The 19,884-nt window shown below is 37.1% G+C and overlaps 1 protein-coding gene across 3 annotated transcripts in view; it reads left to right on the top strand.

Annotated features, from left to right (window-relative positions):
• The window catches only part of FOCAD (focadhesin), a 92,782-nt gene that overhangs the window by 18,502 nt on the left and 54,396 nt on the right, over positions 1-19,884 (top strand). For all 3 annotated transcript variants that reach the window (XM_041485572.1, XM_041485573.1, XM_041485571.1), the window contains 6 exons: positions 987-1,088; positions 3,756-3,960; positions 6,191-6,397; positions 6,832-6,919; positions 7,572-7,774; positions 12,948-13,205. In XM_041485572.1, coding sequence (XP_041341506.1) covers positions 987-1,088; positions 3,756-3,960; positions 6,191-6,397; positions 6,832-6,919; positions 7,572-7,774; positions 12,948-13,205 — 1,063 coding nt within the window. The remainder of the gene's footprint in view (positions 1-986; positions 1,089-3,755; positions 3,961-6,190; positions 6,398-6,831; positions 6,920-7,571; positions 7,775-12,947; positions 13,206-19,884) is intronic.

Genomic DNA, 19,884 nt, shown 5'->3' with positions numbered 1-19,884 from the left:
AGCTAAGGGAACTCTTCATGTGCCATCATATTATGCATTTTAAATTTGCCAGGTAATGGGAAAAATTAGATTTTTATTCTTTTATGGTGTTCTTTCAGATTGCATTCACTTCACTTGTAACTGAGTTGGTTCAGTGCTGCTTAAGATTAAGCCCATGTTGTTTAGCAGTGTTATTGGGTATGAGGGTGTCTCAGTGAATGTTCTTCTCTAATAAAAAGACTGTTGGAAATTCTGGCTTTTTGCTCCTTAGAAATTTTTAAAACAATGGTAGTAAGTCAAATACCATTGTAAATCCTTCCTAAAAGGCATATCTGACTGTCACTCATGTAGTGTCTGAAACTGAGGCTGTGTCTCTTGAGATACTTCAAGGGATGGCTCTGAAATCATCCACTGATCTGTAGATAAAACTCCTTTGAGGTCTCGCTTGTGTGTAGCACAGATTTGTTGGACCTGTGAGCTGGAAAGATGGTTAACCAGGCTGGAGGTGGTGGTTTGCAGCAGATTTATGCTGCCTTTCTCTGTTTGCCTTGCAACTTACAGCATACTGGTTTGAGTTGGAAGGGTTCCTAAAGATCATGTAGTTGCAGCACCCCAGTCCTCAGACAGAGATGCCTTCCACTAGACCATGTTGCTCAAAGGCTCATCCAGCCTGTCTTTGACCTGTAGGGATGGGGCATCCAGAACTCAGGGCAGTAAGTTACTGTAGTTAAATTACTTTGGTTTTGTTTCTGACAGAACAGGTTATGTACTTCACGCTTCCCACCTTCCCAGGTTTTCCTCCACCTGGAGGAAATTTTAATCTTGTTTCAGAAATTTTGAGAAAATATCCTCTTTTGACAGTGTAGCAATCTTAGCAAAGCTGGTAAAGGGTGTTGGTAAAAGGTAGAGGTTAAATTGGCTCTTTCTACAGCCACGCTTTTAAGATAGTTGTTTTGCATACTTCCTTTCTGTGTTATAGATATAAATGTGATTTCTTTGTATTTCAGGAGCACTCCTCATCCGTTAATCACTGTCCTAGAAAACAGACCTGATTGCTGGCCAGTTCTACTACAGCAGATAACCGTATTTTTCCATCAATGTCCAGAGAGGTAAATCAATTAAAAATTTTAAAAAGCCTAGCAAATGTAGACAGCTGAATCGTACCACTGTAACTGTTTTGTTGAAGGCAAACAAGCTGTAAGAATTCTGTTTTTTGTGAAAGATACTTGTAAAATGTAATTGTACCATTTCACAATTTAAAATAATATAAATAATAATTATTAATTAAAAATATATTTCATCACTTTTTATCAACTATGTAGATAAGTTTTGTATGGGTATAGAATAACTGGTGCAAAACTGATAGCATATTTAAATTTTTTTAAAAAAATAAGCAATTTGGCTTGTCAGCTTTGTAAAAATTTTGACTGCTTAGTCATAAAAAGTGAATATAATACAGCTGTAACTCATCCATACAAAATGGTGGGATGATGAAGGAAGAGTGAAGATGATAAATCATACAGAAAGGATGAGATCTTGAAAAACAATGTGTCCTTCTGATTAAAATGATAGAAAAAAGTCAGTGGCACAGCCATATTATAAAGCATCATTAAAATTACCAAATACCCAACAGCCAACGATCTCAGCCTTTTCTTCATGCTTACCACTAAGAAACTTGTTCAATAAAGCTTCAGTGTAAGATAATGAATCTGTGGCATTCTCAAAGAGAACTGTTTTCAATGATTTTACACCTATATGTATGCTTTTGCGATAAAAATATCCCTTTTCTGAAAGACTAATAACAGAGTAATAGTGCAGAGAAATTGGATTCTCTGTTGTCTTGCTCTTTGTAAAGAAACAAGTTAATTAATCTCTTAAATTTCTGGTGGGCTTAGACTACATGATCAATAGTAAGACTTTCAAGCAAAAGTATGTGTTGCTCAATTTAATTGATCACAGTATTTTTCAAACGTTGCTAATTCTTTCACTCTGCTGCTAAATCTGGGACTCACATAGAGTCCCCTCAGGTATATAAATGGAGTGAACTGTGGACTTTTTGCTGATGGCTTCTTTTGAATAAAAACAGGAGGTTTTCTTAGTGAAAAGGAAAATATGTGACGTTCCTGTTGGTGCTCTTTGTTCGGTGTTTCTGTGGGTAATGTGCTAGACTGAGAATATGGAATCACAGAATAATTTAGGTTTGGAAATGCCCTTCAGAACACAGAGTCCAGCTGTTAACCTAGTACTATCAAGTCCCCCAGTAAACAGTATCCCTAAGTGTGATGTAAACAAGCCATGTTGATGTAGACCTATTACTGAATTCTTTCTACAGTTTTGCATCAAGACTGAGTCTTGATGCAAAGTTGTAGAAGCTTGTTTAAAACAGAGTTTTGATTTCCTGTTGATGTGCTGGATGCTAGGAAGGCTCTGCAGAGAGATTTGGACAGACTGGATCTATCGGCTGAGGCCAGTGGTATGAGGTTCAACAAGGTTCAACCCCAAATGCCAGGTCCTGTACTGTGGTCACAACAGTTCCATGGAGTGCTACAGGCTGAGGGAAGAGTGGCTGGAAAACTGCACAAAGGAAAAGGATCTGAGAGTGCCAGCTGACAATATCTGAACAGGAGCCAGTGTGTGCCCGTGTGGCCAAGAAGACCAATGGCGTCCTGGCTTGGATCAGAAATAGTATGGCCAGCAGGTACAGGACTAGGAGATGTACTTGGCACTGGTGTGGCTGCGCCTCAAACCCTTTGTCCAGTTCTGGGTCCTTCATGACAAGAAGGACATGGAGGTGCTGGAGCAAGTCCAAAGTGGAACAATGGAGCTAGTGAAAGGTCTGGAGCACAGGTCTGGTGAGGAGCAGCTGGGGCTATTTAGCCCAGAGGAAAGGAAAGACTGAGGGGTGATGTTATCACTCTCTGCCTGAAAGGAGGTTGAAGCCAGGTGGGGTCATCCTGTTCTCCCAAATAACAAGTGACAGGGTAAGAGTAAATAGGCTCAAGTCTGCTCAGGGGGGTTTAGATTGGCTATTAGGAAAAATTTCATCATGGGCTTGTTAAGCATTGTAACAGTCTGCTCAGGGAAGTGGTAGAGTCACCATCACTGGAGATATTCAAAAGACCTGTAAATGTGGGACTTGACATTGGTTTAGCAGTGGGCATGGCAGTGCTGGTTGGACTTGAGCCTAAACAATTCTATGATTCTATATTTGTTAGTGTGTTGACCATCAGCTTTATTTGATTGTTTTAGTAATATCAAGGACAGCTTGTATTCTTAACATGGTCAAGCCAAATGATTTGTTCTGTGATAAGGTTTTACTGGGAAGCCATGTTGATTAAAACAGTTCCTGTTTCACTTAATTTTATTAAGACCATTCTGCAAAAACTGATAAGTAAAGGATGACTCCTTTTTACTGAAATTATGTTTTATGTGTTTTAAAAACGTATTTATCAGAATGGCACATAAGTCTGTTATGACATTCAGCAAGGAAAGTCACTTTCTTGAATTGATTAAGAAAAAAAGAATAAAATTAGGAGTGTTGTAACCTGCAGGTCCATATGGAGTCTTCTAAAAATTGCACTTTGAGGTATGGTTATGGTATTGGGTGTCATGACTGTACTTAGTTATGGTAAGTCAAGTTTGTAAGGTCCTTCTCGACACCGTTCTGTTAACTGGGTCTTGTGAATTTTTGCAGGTAATGTCTCATTACTTGGGTTTCCTTGTTGTTACTCTTTCAATAGAAAGCATTCATGGCAAACTTATTTCTTGAACTGCAGGGCAGAGGGTTCATGTGTTGGCATAATGGCTTCATTTCTGAGATACCTGTATTGTGAGCCATCCCAGTTACGGGAATATGCTGAACTGCGAATGGGTTTACTTAAGATCTTACTGCAGCCTCATGGGCCAAAGCACAAAGATGCACCCTCCATGCTGGAATGTGAGATTCTTCAACTTCTGTGTGATTTGATTCCACACTTGCAGGTACAGTTGTTGCCTGTCCCTACCTTTTACAAACAGATATTATCAAAAATAGCGATAGTATTATTATTATTATTATTATTATTATTATTATTATTATTATTATCTTTCAAGTGTGCAAATAGAGCATTCTTTTCTATCTTCTGTAGATGCAATTCGTTGATAATATATAAATCTAACAAACTGTCTCTTTCTGGTAGAAGATAAAACTTTATTTGTCAAATCTGATAAACCTGTTAAGATAGGAATTGAAACACGTTTACCATAATTACTTCCATTTAGTTGCCTCAGTAAGCATACAGTAAACTTAGAAAGACAGTTATGAGAAAACTTTCTTAAATGGCAAGATATTTGTCAAAACCATACAGTTTTAACTTGAAGTGCATAATATTAAAATTAAACAAACTATATGAGAAGCATGATCTAAGTACTTCTAGATATTCCTTTCTCACTCTTTATAGCAGAGTGATTAGTGGGTCTGAACATAAAATTTAGCTGTTCTGGAACATGTTGAACATTTTGAATGTTTTTTTAAGTTGCACAGTGATACATGACAGGAGCTAGGGAATTAATCTTACAGTCCCCTTTGGCTACTATGATGTTGGTTAAAATTTAAAGCTCTGCTTTTCCTCATGCTATATTGTGGTACCAGTTAAGCTTTTTTGTACCTATCTTTTCCTTCTTCTTTTGATATTAGGACAAAATTTCAGGTGTATTCAGCCAAATATGGGGTGCTTTGCTCTTATTGCTATGGAGGGAGGTTCATTGATATGAAAAATGTAAAGCTAAGTAGGCTTCTTATAAGGATATTTAGTAGCATCTTTCTGCTATGGCATTTTACTAGAAAAGTCTTCTTTGTACTTACAGCTATTTTTCACAATCTTTTGGAAACCATATAGCTTGTCCTATATATGTTTATCTTGGTTCAGGTCTATTCCTTACGATGATGGGTACATGCCAACCTTTTCTAGTCACAGAGAGATTTCTGATTTTGTCTCAATTTTACCCGAGCTTCAGTATAACAATATGTCTTAAATATATGACCAAGCTTCAGACTTGAAAACATTTAGCCATAAAAATGGCACTGAATAAAACTTACAACATTAGTTATGAACCTTTTTTTCCTTCATACATATTGGCATTTCTTTTTTTTAAACAAGAAACCAGTTCTTTTTTTAAACAGAAATCATATTTTCGAACTTGCATTAATACTTGAACATTTTTGTCTTGCCTGAGATAGAACTTCCACAATGGAAGGTACTTCTTTCAAGAAGCCTGTTTGATGGATTCTTTTGTAACCTGTCAATTCCTTCCTCTTCTTTCTCTGAACCTCAGGTCGTTCTTACCTTTTCTTTTTAGTGTAGCTTAATTTAATCCTCTGTGTAATATAAATGCTGGAATGTTTCCCTGTCGTTTTGTCTGGCAGTGTCAACCAAGCTGTCAGAAGTACAGCTCTTCACTTGTAGACTTTTCTGCTGTTCAATTCAGTGAGATTTTTGCTTAGAGCAGATTATTTATAGAACAAAAGGGGAATAAAAAAAAAATCAGGGTGCTATGGTTAATGCTGGTTCCAGAGTTTGGATTGGAGCAGTGCATTTGTCTGGAAGTACAATTTTCAAGAAGAGAAAATGCTGTCATCCAACACATGGGGCTTTTTTTGAGACAATCTGCTTCTTGAAACCTCTTTAGCAGGCATTCAGATATGGAGATACTGCTTTTGGGTATCACACTTCAGCTTTTAGTTTTTGTGGTAGTTAGATTGCGTGGTGTTCTAGATCGAGTATCACCACCGCCTTTCTCTTTTGAGACAAATCTTAAAATCCTGGTTATTTTATAAAAGAAATATTGTGGAGCCAGAGGTTTCCGTTATAAGAATATATACCTGCTTAATTAAATCCCCACTCATTTTTTTGTGTTATTATGGAAGCCCCAAGAGCTGAATTAATTGCTGTTGTTTTTGAGTAAAAAGGGATTTTTCTCATGAGCTACAAAGAAATATTTTAATTCTTTCACATGTTTCTCATTTTACTTCAAAATATCAAATAGCAGTTCATAAATTGTTTTTTTCAGAGAAGATGAATAAGGGATTCCTGGCATTAGTTTATAGAGATGTTTCTTCAAAGATTTGGTACTATATGCAATAGAAACATCGCAGAACTAATAAAACTAATTTTAAGTTCTGCGTCGATAGGGAAGGGCAACTAAATCATAATGTGTTTTGACTTCTCTGCAGCTTAAAGATTTATTGCAAGTTACAGAAGCCTTGTTTTTCCTGCAAGAGCTGTTCCTCAGCCTACTACGCTATCCTTTGTTTTGGGAAGTTCAGTTATCCCAGCTTAGTCTGCAACTGTTATGCTTCTGTGAAGTTTGTTTAAATGTGACAGGAGAATGCTCATCTTTGATCTCCCTAATAGAGGACAACTTTGAGCTTCTAAAACAGGTAAGAGTGTATAGTAAAAATGTAAAATAGTTTTACTAAATTTAAAGATTGTCATGTTTAAGGCAGTAGAGACACTAATACATGACATTGACCTGCAGGTGACCACTGTTGATTTAAGTTTCTAATTTTTTTCCCTTTTTTCAGAAGGTAAAAACTTAACTGGGTCTGTATATATCAATTCTGTATATATTAATCTTTTAATATGAAAAATTCTTTAAATCGAGTTACAACAGTGTGGACAAAGTAACTAAATGTTCTACTTATTTAGTTAAAATGCTCTTTCTACACAGTTATATATTCTTCATTGCTCTGTCACTGCATGTGCACTTACTGTGATTCAAGAAGATAATCTTGCAAAGTTTTGTTAGTTTCCTGTTTATTCTGTTTAACGTCACTTAGAGGAGGCTTGGAACTTTTTTCTTTTTTCCTCATAGGTGTTTCCAGTGGACCAGTATATAATTGGGCTAGCACTTCTACTGCTGCAAACTCCAGAAAGTCAGCAAAAGTCTATCTTGAGTTTAGGTAAAGCTCTTCTTGTGAAAGAGGAATCCACCCTCTTAAAACTGTGTCTTTGCTTATTCATATTTATGAAATAAGCACAGCATTCCCCTGGAATTGGATTGGGTGGTGAAATGGGTTTTTTTATAAGCAGAATTTTTCCTGAATTTTAAAAGTAGTGGCAGTATAAATAGTTTTTCCTACTACGCTGACTTATTTCATTGATGTTACTGTATTTTAAGCTCCCTGCTGTCTTGGAGCTCATTGGTTTCGTTTTTGAGCCAACAGGATATTCTTAGCTGATGTTCATGCATCCTGAGTGGTTTCTTGTTAGGGGTATTGAGAGCAGGTGTGATAATCATGGCAATGTTTAGCCGTGCTTTTGACTTGGCAGTTTTGATTAGTGTAGTTATTCCAGTAAAAACACAGGCCTGTGCTACATTTCATTTTTGTATTTTTTGCTACCATCAGGTACTTTGCTATAAACAACAGAAATGTATGTGTCTCTAAATTAAAAACAGCAAAAAAATATTTTACCCTTTATATACACATACAGTAAATCTGGGGACCTTTACTTTGCTCAAATGAAATGTTTCCTAAAAATGCCTCTGTCATGCCTAAAGGTACCAATGTTCACTCCCTTGACCTTTGTTTTTCCTCATCTTCTCTTAAATAGCCTACAAGCTCCTTTCATGTTCAGAAACCCAGGACGTCTCAACCACAGCCCTTACTTTGGTGATGCCTGTGCTACAGATCTTATCTTCTACAACTGTTGGAGACTGCCTATCAGGGGATGTTTCTGGAACTACCAGGCAGCAGCTGGCTGTAAATCTTTTGGGAATATTAAAGGAGAAGGGTGTGAAGGATAAACAGGAATCGGTAAATTCATAAAGTTTCTTTCCTTTTTTCGGGGCAGGTAGGGGAGGCATTTAAAATGTTTTCTGCATGAAGCTGCTTTCTGCATGTGTAAACTTTTGTGTGATACATTCTATGGGAATGCTTGAAAATATGTACAGTCATAAAACTAGAGCAGTAGTGAAGTGAGAGTTTGTTTCTTTGCTGGTTTTATTTAGCAAATGAGATTTTTTACTTTAAGAGACTGTATAGATTCAAGAATTCACCTGTATTATTAAGCAAGTAACAGGACTTAGCAGAAATCAAGGTTATGTATATTTACATATCCGTATGTTTCTTTCAGACTTGTTTATTCTCTGCATCTCTCTTTACTTTCTGCTGTGTGTGACTGTTATGTACCATTCTTTCTACTTTGGCTGAAGAGAGTTACAGAGCAACTAAGTGTCAATTAACAAATTTTGTCTTATTAACCTGTATCTTTTTATATATTCTGTTGGGGTTTTTTGGGTTTTAGTTACTTACTTACATCCCACTTCTCTGCCCTCTGTTAGTTTATCTGCTCTGTTCCAAGAACAGGTGACAGCAAATCTCTTTGATCAAGATGTTTCTAGCAGGGGGGTAGCTAAGCTCCCTTACTGCTTTACACCCCTGTTTTGTGTAGAGAGGGTGTGATGTGACAAGTTGGAGTCAGATATAATGCCAGTTCTGAGTCCTGCCACTTCTCCTTGACCTGGAATCCTCCACATGCTTCATCTTCTATTTCTTCAAATCTGAAAAGGCAAACCCGTTTGTGCTCCTAATAGGAAAAAACTTTTTTTAAGTTCGCAAAACCTTACACTTCATAGTCTGCTCTGAAAGAATAGACAGTGGTTACAGTTTATTTCCTTCTAATGGTACAAATGTCAGTGGAGGTTTGTTTCAGTGAAATATCTTTGTCTCATGTCAGTCCTCTATGCTCTGTGTCCCTCACACACATTTTGTTTTCTGTTGTGATTTAGAAAGTATTTTAGTGTCTTGTTGTAAGACTGCTCTGCTATTGTACAAGATTACAGTGCATTGCATTACACTGTCTTCCTGTAACAGGACTTGGTTGTATTAATTCTGGTTTTCTCTTTGCTTCAGAAAAGCATGTGAAAGTTTTTCTTTTAAAGGCTTAAATAATTTTTGATTACTATCTTTTTCTGTTAGACATGTTACAATGGAAAACAGCTGTCTTTGCTGAGAATTCCCTAACAGTTTCTTCACCTGTGTCCCACTAATTCTTGCAAAGTTTGTACCAAGTAGCTTGGCAGATGTTTGGTAATTTATGGGTCTCAATGCAAATGGGGAGAGAATAATTTTGCCTGATCATTGTTTGAAATAATTATGATGATAACCTTTGGTTCTCAACTGAAAGATTAAAAAAATTAGATTCTCTTTAATGGTCCCATGATAACAGTCAATTTGTGTTGTAGGATCAGATCAGTGCTAAGAAAATAAAATCTTGATTGAATTATCCTTAGACTTGCTTCATATTGGAAATAGACAAGAAAAAAGGCAGTAAAAAGAGCGGAAATGCTATGTCCCCAGTGAAGAAGCTTTGAGCAAATGTATGTAAGAGTTATGGTTAAGTTATAGTATATTTTAATAAAATCACAGAACAGCCCAGGCTGCAAGATCATCTGGTCTAGCCTTTCATACAAAAGGGAGCCTAGATGAGAGTACCCTATCCAATCACATGTTGAAAACATCCAGTGATGGGAACTATACCATGTCCTTGGAGAGGTTGTTCCAGTGAATGATTGTTTTCACTATCAAAAATGTCTTGCTTGTAATTTTATCCCTCACCTTCTCCCAGGTATCTTGTATCCATTGCCCTTTGTATTCTCCATGTGGCTCTTTGTGAAGGGAGACCCTCTGTCCTTGTAGTAACTGCCCTTCAAGTACTGGAAAATAATAATAACATTCCCCTTGAGTCTTCACTTCTGCAGGGTGAAAAGACCTGACTCATGGCACTCCTTTGACCCATTTTCAGACCACATCTGTTTTGGAACTGTGTGGGCCAGAACTGGACACACTACTCCATGTGTGGTCTGAAAAGCGCTGGTGAAGTGGGGTGGTCACACCTCTCTCTGTTCACAGTGCCCTGTGGATGCATCTCAGGTTCCACTTTGCCTCAGTAGTTGCAGCAGTGCACTGCTGACCTGGTGTCTGTGTGCTGTCTGCTGGGAGCCCTGGGCTCCTCTTGGCAAGGCTGTTCCACAGCTCATGGCTCCTAGCCTGGCTGGGCTCCGGTTTTGTGCTCCCAGGTGCAGGATTCTGCACTTCCTTGGTTGAACTTCACACAGTTCTTGTAGCCCAGTCTTCCAGCCTGTTCATATCTCTGAAAGGTGGCTTTCCCTGCTGACGAGTTCCCCTCAACACCCAGTTTAGTGACACAGCAAACGTGGTGAGGGTGCTTTTGGTCCCATCCAGATCATTCATGGAGATGTTACAACACGGAGCCCAGTACTGATCCCTGGGGGGCCCCACTTGGGACAGGCTGCCAGCCTCAGTGAAACACGTTGCTCAGAAGGTATTGAGAACCAGCATTATCAGTAACTTTTTCCCTGTCCTGTCTAGTAATGGCCCTGTGTCTTCCCCGGGCTTCTACTTAACTGCTTATGTATCCGATCAGCCATTTCTTCTTTTTGATACCTCTGGCCAATTCCAGTTCCAGCTGAATCCTGACCTTCATGTATGCCAACCTGAAAATCCTAGCAAGGATCTTATAGTCCCCAGTGGGTATTTGGCCGCCTTTCCATTGAGGGTGTGCTTCTCTTTTTGCTTTTAACAGCACTCAGAAGTTAAATGTTCTTTGATGGTTTTTTTTTTCTTCTGCATTGATTGCAGTGGGGAATATTTATATCTTCTGTGCCATGATTTTGCAAGTTAGGATGGGGCTAGGCCTTCATGTATGCTTTGCCATTGAGGTATTTTATGTATGTATATATCTATGTGTATATATATATACACACACAGCCCCCTATATATATATTTGTGTTGATAGACTGAAAGTTTGTACTTAACTCACTTGACTAGAGTACAGCAGTAAAATAAAATTGTGATCATAGCCTTCCAATAAAGGGAGAAGGGAGTGAGTACAATTACGTAGCAAAACCTTTTGGGAATGTGATATGGAATGGGAAATGTCAATATAATATTTCAGGCTCTACCAATTTCAGCAGTTTTTTCTCAGGCACTTAAAAATATTAAAAATAAAAAAAAACCAAAGAGAACATCACTACCAGAGACACAAAAAACCCCCACAAACAAACAACACCCTCCCAAAGAGAACCTCAAACAGCAGAAAACCTTTCATAGTCTGCTCTTGATTTCAAGACGTGTTATCTTCTACAGGCAGGCAACTAAACAGTACATCCTATGGATCCTGGAACTCTTACTAGACCTCTCTATGCCCTTAGATAAAGTTTAAATGCCTTTTTCAGTAAATGAAAGTATCACAGCTATACCCAGAAGAGATATTTGGCTCCAAGTGATCTTGCCAGCCAGAGGAGATAGCACTTTAGATTGCTGATTTTTCACATAGAATAGTTGTAATGTGTAAGTAATGGAATAAGCTAATTTTAATGTAATTTTAAAAAAAGTAATGTAAAATACAAGGACATTCTGCCTTCCATTAGCCAAAATAAATTTACTTTGAATCAAACTGTGTGATTAAAATGAAATTCTGCAGTTTTAATTAGAACAGCTTTTACCACTCAAAGTCTTTTTTTTCCCTATTGACTTAAAGCTGAGTGGACCCATGCCTTTTGTGCTTTCAATGTTCATTTGGAGATCTCTTCTCAAATACTTTCTTCACCTCATCTTTATATAAATGTTCTTCACTTGATTACTGCCTGCTAACTACTTTCTGGATAATGTAAAGATATTTTCTAAGGAAGCAAATAATTAGGGGGAAAGAGATATCATGTGTTCTATTAAGCTGTCCTGTTTTAATTAAAAACTTCGAACTTTGTTCTACAGAAGCTTTAAAATACATATACTCTTATATAAAAATTCAACTTAAAATAATTCCTCATTTGTATTTTACAACTTTCCTGCTGCTAGGTTGACTGCTACCATGACTGCAACTGTTACTGAAAAGGTTATATTTCTATTAAAAGAAATCTATGGAGGAGTGGGGGAAGATGTTGAAAAATCCTTTTAACTTCAGCACGATAGTATATTATCCCTATATTCCTGGTTGACACCTAGTTTTCTACCCTACAGTGCTTAGTACAAATGCCAGAAGTTAGTGTGGCCTTGCCTTAACTCCCTATGAGTGTGATTAATGAGTCATGTTCTGCTAATACTTCCTTATTTATTTGTGTTAGTGATTAATATGTACTAGTTGATATCTTAGCTTTGAGAACAAGGGTTGCGTGTCAGACCAAAGAATGATAAGAGAAATACATAATGACATATTTGATGACATATTTGAGGTACTCTCAAGGAGAGAAAATTCACCAGAAGATCAGAAATCATATCCAAACAAGTCCATGGGAATAGCTAACATATAGATGTATTCAAATATAGAATGTATATGTATTTGTTTGAGAAATATAACCCAGTCTCTTAGGTTAGTGAGCATGAATGCTTTGAGGAGAATTCCCTATGCCTTCAGGAATAAGCTGACATTAAAGTAATGTCAGTTTTCTAATCTAACAAATTGGATTGAGAGTTTACTTTCCTGTTTTCAGTGACACAACTCTAGAGTATTTTGTTCTGAGAAGCAAAGCATTTCTTAAACAAAACACGTAAAGTCAGGTTAACTTAAACTTGTGGGATTAAGTACTATTAAGAGTAAAGACAGTTTTTAAAAATACTATAGATGATAGTTAAAATTCTGGGATTATCCTGTCATTGTTAGAAATGTATGTTTTTAACTTACTGGAGAATTACAATGCTCATTTTAGTGGGCAAGTAGCACTGCAGTTACCATCAAGAACCGGAGTGATGGATGTCAGATAAAATGGGAACTTCTGAGCAGGGAATTATTAACCCATTGAAACATCTGTAGTGCAAGAATTCATATAAAAGATTATGATAAAATGTATTGCAGTGTATTATTTATATTTATTGCATTGGGACCATAAAAAAATGTTTTGGATATTACAATTGTTCTTTCATGGTATCTTATTTGTTTGAGACTTTGATTTGTTTGACTTGTTCTCAGGTGCCCTGCAAACTCCTTTGCCCCATAACCAGCTCTTACAGTTCATTGTATACAACCTGGAAGATCATGGAGCTCATGAAAGAGAAGTCTGCAGTTACTAAGTGGCTATATTCAGTGAGGTCACTGCTACCTGTTAGCACTCAAGTACCTACCCATGTTTTTCTTTTGTTGGCTTATCTACTGATCCAAGAAAATGGAGACAGTCTTCATCATGTACTCCAGGCTACAACAGAAATAGCCAAGGCTGATTGTTCTCAGGTAAAGATTTTTTCTTAATGGTTTGGGATTGGGCTGGATTTTGCCGCCTGAGAGAGGCAAGTCTGCCACAGCTTCACGATGCTAGGTCCAACAAGTGGCAAGGCTGCATCCTCAGTAGGTACAGTGTGGATCTCTGCAGCAACAATGCATAGATGGTCAGTGTGTTGAGAACATGCCCTCTGGATCCCAGTCTCACCACCTGTTGACATCTCAGTTGCTGATGGAGGCTGCCCCTCATCCTGCACAGACATGCGCACACCTATATTCTCAGCTTGCTCTCTTTTGTGTGTCACTTAGAGCAAAATATGTATTATTTCTCCGTTTAGGAGTATTTTGTGGCTGTTTAGACTTAGGAAGGAGACTGGCTTGCTTGTTGATACTTTCCAGGAAGCATGGAAATACAACGTGAGGAAGCTGAAAAGGGGCTACCAATAATTTCTAACTTCTGGTGACCTTATGAATTATTCTCTATGTTCTTTTGTGATTACTGGAAGACTACCAAGTCCCTTGTGACACCTTTATTCTTGCTTTTTAGAAATATGTGCATAGTCTTTGTCTGCTTCAGTACTGAATTCAAGCTAGAATTACACAGGATGCTTAAACTTACCTCTGTAATCTGGAAAGATGAAGGGGGTTGTCTAGAAATAGCAACATAATGCAGAAGGCCTTGTACAGAAACAACCATAACTTATTTGTAAAATAGTCAAGAGAGAAGTGTTAATTCAGCTTTAATTATGCCATGAAGACAGGCTTTATTTTCTTTGGGGTTTTTTAAACTGCTTTCTTCAAAGAGTTTGCATGTTCTACAGCACAGCAGTTTAAAAAAGTTGCAGTTTTGACTGTGTTATTTAAGTACATATTGGAAATCTGGTAGCATAAAAATCTTATCTCCAGGAAAAAGCAAAATCCTTTAAGAAGCAGACAGGTTAGAAGTAGAATGATTTTGTCGGAAAACAACACTTGAGGACGGGTGCAGAGCTAATCAATGAAATGGGAAAGAACGTAAAATTTAGAGTTATTGAAAACTGTGATCTGACAATGACAATGTGGTCCTAAGCCAGGAGTCAGAAGTGAGTCTTCCAGCTACATTTCCTCATGCAACTGAGACAGGTTTTTGAGGGAAGACACTGACACTAAGCTTAAGGAAACTTATAGATGCTTTGTTGACCTACTTTTTTTTTTCCAAGTAGTTATTAAAACTTCAGTTTCTCACTTAAGTAGAAAGCATCTAATTGTGCTCAAAGGTCAGGAGTAAGCAAAATGAATTGCACTTCTATGTAAAAGCAAAGCTGAACTGATGTAGAATCACCTGGGTATCTCTTCTTTAACTTAGTTTTTTTCTTGAAAATGTTTCTGTAAGTCAGCTTTCAACTATGAGTAGTTTGACATGTCCACTAAATACTTTGTAACCAGGTATCCAGGTCCCAGTCCTTCTAAATTAGTTCTTCTCTAGGAAGAGGCTAGGTAAGACATACATCTGCCCTGTTATGGAAACTTTACTTTGACTTCTGATCCAAGCTGCTGCAGGTATGGCAGGTTTCTTCTTGTGCCTAGCTAGCTGTGTAAAAATTACCAAGATAGCTCCAGATGCTCTGGGAGTGGGTTTCAGTTTTTGTGGACTATCTCTAACCTGTTTTGTTGCATTGGGTCTTTGAGTTGGATGATGAATCTGTGACATATTACAGGAAAGAGAGGAATAATGCTTTGTTTATTAACTATTTTATATAGTTGTTCAAAATGCAGTTTAACAGTCATACAAGAAAAGCAATAATTTGCTGAAAAAATACCACTGAAGTAATATGGTACCTGAGCAGAATGGCCTGAAGCCTGAATGTAGGGAATTTGTGAATTTCATTGGATTGATGTAAAATAGCTCCACTGACTTTAAATTACTTTAAATCAAAGAGCTATTCAGAAGAATTGCAGAAGCTTTAGACAGATGCAGGGAGAGTGATTTAACCTGAAGCTATTAATGTTTAGCATTATATGAGTGGGTTTTTCTGCATTGTTTATTATTTTAAGCCAACGGTTTTGTTCACCAATACAGTAAGTAAGATTAATGGACAAATCCTGTTGAGCTAAATATTGTGGTCAGACTGCCTTAGAATTAAGAAATCTTCCTTAGAGTTATGGACCTTCATGAAAAAGTCCTCCCTAGCACTGGGAAGCATGGCTTGTGTCTAAAGGCAATGAGAAGATGAAGTTCAGACTTCATAATATTTTTTGTTTCCCTCGCAATCGGCAGAAGTCCATGTGAGTTAGAAACTACTGCAGAAATGCAGAACTCAACTTGGTTTGTTGATACTTTCTTACTGGCTCACATTTTGTCAGCTGATAAGGTGTGTAGATGGAGAGCTTTTAGTTTTTAAAATTACTGTGGGCTTTAAAATACTTTTCTGCAAAATATGTAATGTAATCAGGTATCTTTGTAGTAGTATCACATAAAGCAATATAACTGGTAATATAGCAGATGTTCTGCTGAGTAGTATTTGAAAATTTGGCATGGGAAAAATAGTGTGCTTCATTAGGGTGATGTTTCTATTCCTAGTCCTCAGTTAAGTGCAGCCAAGGACACCATATTCTCCAGTTAGCAACATTTAATGCATTTCCATCTTTTACATGATGTATTTTACTCCAAAATATTTTAATGCTTTGAAGCTTGAACTTACTGTCTGGGTCATTTGAACTTGGCATCACCCGGCATCTGTTATTTTAGTTCTGAGTCTGCTTAGTGGCTCCGCAGAGATTATTGCAGTGTAGCACTGCAGTGAAAGATTATCACATTGTTTCTTGTAGGTTCATTGCTCTCTCTAAGGCAGAAGAATTACTGTAGACTTGTCTCATCTTTCTCTTGCAATAACAGTACAGTGAGAGAAAACATTGACGCTCCTGCATGGAGGATATAACTGATTACTTTAATAAACTCAGTCAGCAGTGTGATTGCAAATAACACTAACATACTGATGGCAGAGTTATACTTCAGAAATTGCTATATTTGGTTTTGTGTTTTATTCAGTTCCACAGAAATAAATGGTGCTTTATAAAATATGGTGGAAGTAAGTGGTTGGAATGTAAGTTAAGAAAGTGAAAAACTCATCATAACAAACTTGGTAGACATTTTAAGTCTTCAGTTCCTTCCTTAGGGTACTTTCTGAAGAATGTTGTGGAAGGTGGTGTGCAACATAGTAGTTAGAAGCCTGTTCTGAAGAAGGAAGTCAGAGGACAGGTATGAAAAGAACAAAACAAAAAGTTGTTCTTAAGCCCAATCTTATTTTTAGATAGTGACATCTACATTAAATTGAATCTGTTCCTTTGGTGTCAGCGGCACTTCAACACTCAGTTTAAAGCCAAATATTTGCAACAGATATATTCTGAATTCTTTGAATCATGTCCAAATCAAAGTAAATGTGGGCTAGAAGTTTACTAGCTACTACTTCAGCACTTAATGTTGCTGAAGTTAAATGAATAAAGGGTAAAATTAAGAAGTGTCTACTTTGGAGCCACTGTGAATTACCTGTACTCTAGCAGAGTATATAAAAATGCTGATATGTCATGGTGAAGGTCATTGCATAAAAAGAATTATGTGATGGTGTTTTTTGTTGTTGGTTGTGTGGGTTTTTTTTGTGATCTAGACAGTCACAGGATTCTGCTGCTAGAGAAATTCCTTTACTTTGTTGTTTACAAAGGGACACAATGGTTGTAGCTGTTGGTATTGAATTGAAAAGCCACAGGTGATTCCTGTGCAAAATCTAGTTGAAGAATTGCGTTTCAAAACAAAACAGAGTCAGAAAGATTGCTTTCATGTTTATTCCAACTCTTCACAGAGTTCAGTAACAGTAGCTCCCATTTTCACACTGAATGTTGTTTTTGTAAGGAGTCTACTATCTAAACTGATGGAGCACTTCAAAAACATCACTAGGTTTAGTTATTGTACTATAATTGCTCTTGCAGACATTGTTCTGGTTCTGCTTTATTTTTGTTTTGGTTTTTTTTTTCCCTCACCCTCTCCATGAAGGGAGGCTACAGAATGTTTCTCTACATGTATCTCTTCTTTCCCCACTGAGTAAAAGCCGTTTGATGATGCAAGGTAATGGTTTTAGCTGAAGCGTTTTGGAGTAGTGGTTCTGGACTTTCACTATGGAAGAAAGCCCAGAAGAATTTTCTAAAGGCTGAGGAATGAAGAATAGTATGTGGGTTTATTAGGCTTTCTGAAGTAAAATTCTCTGCACGGGCTGCAGAGACACATGAAGGACTTAACTGGTCTTTCTAATTGGATGAATTGTCTTGTACAGAAATTGTTATTACACTCTGTGAAACCCTTGCTGTGCTGCAAGAAGAAAAAATTAAATCATCTGACTGAGGTAACTGGTGGATATAGCACAAGATCTATTACTGTTATTTGAGGATTATGAGTCTATAGAGGACATGCATTCTTTATGGTCTTTCAACTGCTCGAATGAACTATTTTAGTGGTAAATGACACTTTCTGGGAAGTTCATCTGAAGATGCATTATTTTCTGTTCTTTGGGGTTTCGGAGTGCATTAATACCCAGAAATGTAAAATACATTTTTATTCATGTAGAAAACATGTTTAAGGATATATTGAACAAAATTTGTCTTGTTCAGGTGCTGCCTGATGCTTTTTTCTTAGATTCATTACACAAACTTTAGTGAGTAGTAGTAGGGAAAGAATCATGTCATGGTCCGAGCTTGTGGACAGACTCTTTATGATTGTAACTTATTGATTAGGATCCTGCTAGAGTACATGAAACTTTTGAAAACCTAGCTTGTGTTTTCTAAAAAGTGCTTCTCATTTTTGAGAGAAATTTATTTTATAGTTTTATAAAGAGAAACTTAGCTACATTTATGCACTTATCTGAAAAACTTGTTCCTTCATTTGCCTGAATTGTCCAGTTGTTTTGTCTTGTTCATTGAAGCAAGAAATGCCAAAGTACTGTATGCTCTCAGAAATCTTCTCATTTCCCTGTCTTGCCTACTGGACAGCTAGGTTGATGGTTCATCTGCCAAAATTCAGCCCAGAAATGGAACCTGCTATTCTCCCTTAGCTTGTGCTTTTTGAAAAAGAGCAGTTGTCCCGTAGCTCAGAAAAAAAGAAGTCATGCCACCAAATGGCAGAGAGTTCTTCTCAAGTGTATTTATTAAATAATATAATTTAGTCTCACATGTTTAGTTTTATTTTAAAAGGGGAAATTGTTGAGAAATCTCAGCATCATTTTTGTGATGCAAATTAGTTTTAAAACCAAAAAACGTAATGTCAAAACCCTTTTTCAGATTCCTAATGGGAGTTTTGACCTAACTTCTGCATCCTCTGGTACCAGTGTTGACAGGCAGCATGCCTCCCATTCTGAAGCTGGTTCCTGCGAGCTAGTGAATTGTTACATCAGCTTTGTGGAGCTGTTACACCCTTGATGAAGATGTAGCATAAATTTAGTACTGAAATTAATCTCAGCATTGTTTTGTCCATTATATAAAGGAGATGGAGAGAGGAGCAGCTTTGCTGTACCAGAACATTTTGGTGTTTTTCCTAATCTTACTATTGAAATATACAGGACAAACCAAACAGACTGTAGAGGATAATACTTTTAAAGAAATTTCTAACTGTCTTTACAGTAGCACATGCATAAACATTTCCTGAGAATTTTGTAAATCAAACTTAGGATCTGTTTACTAGATAGTTGTGTAAAAGCAATTGTAGAACTTTGATTTAATATATGTTTACCGTAGAGTAAACTTCATAACAAGGTAATTAAATTAGACACAGGACTTGAAATGAGATTCCCATCACAGCTGATGAAGGCTGGGCTTAAGCAGAATAACTTTAGAAAGTTTGAATGCTGTTATAACTAAGGATTATGAATATAATTTTTTTTATATATCATTTGGTCCCACTGCTGATGTGTAATCGAGTGTAGCTACAACTGAGAAAAACTAAGGAATTAGTCTATTGACTAGAGAGCTAGTTTAAGATAAAACTGAGTTGCCCAAGAACCTGCCTGTGGCAAGAGGAAGGGGTAGTACGGGAAGAGACAGGAAGTAAGCAAGTTAGGATGTTGATCATTATGATGACATAACTATCATCTCTACCTCTGTCTTATATAGCCTATTTGCCCAGCACAGCATTTATCAGGGATGGATACGATTTAAAGAATTAACAAAATCCTCTTATCCTCTGAGTTGAGAGCCCTCCAGTTAGTCTGTTGCATATGAAACTTTTTGGATAATTTTATTAAAAGACGTTTCTTCCCTATTAACATGTTAACAGTTGTATGAAAAGCTTATATATCAGTGAATCAGTGGAGGAGCATGTGTGACCTCCCTGAGAATTTTGAAACTTAACAGGGTGATGCAGGCTCCTGTGTTAAGTTAATGATTACCTCTACCCCAAAGATATCCAATGCCCCCTGCTTACACATCACCCTGCAGTTTACCTCGTATCATTCAAAGATTTAGGTAACATTAAATCAGGTGATATGTTTTTTTCTTGACACTCAAGGTACAACAGGTGCCCAGAAATAAAACTGCTTTCCTCTGTCAGGTCTCCTGTATTCAAGGAGACGTTTTGTCTGCCTGTGTTATTTGGTTTCTGTGCAACCTTTCCATTACCTAAGGCTTGATTTAACCAAAACAGGTTCTTGCTTGAAGGATGTTGAACCTTCGG

The sequence above is a fragment of the Pyrgilauda ruficollis genome, unplaced genomic scaffold, assembly GCF_017590135.1.
Source record: "Pyrgilauda ruficollis isolate IOZ18807 unplaced genomic scaffold, ASM1759013v1 scaffold71, whole genome shotgun sequence".
Taxonomy (NCBI): Eukaryota; Metazoa; Chordata; class Aves; order Passeriformes; family Passeridae; genus Pyrgilauda; species Pyrgilauda ruficollis.
This window is presented reverse-complemented; position numbering and strand designations above follow the sequence as displayed.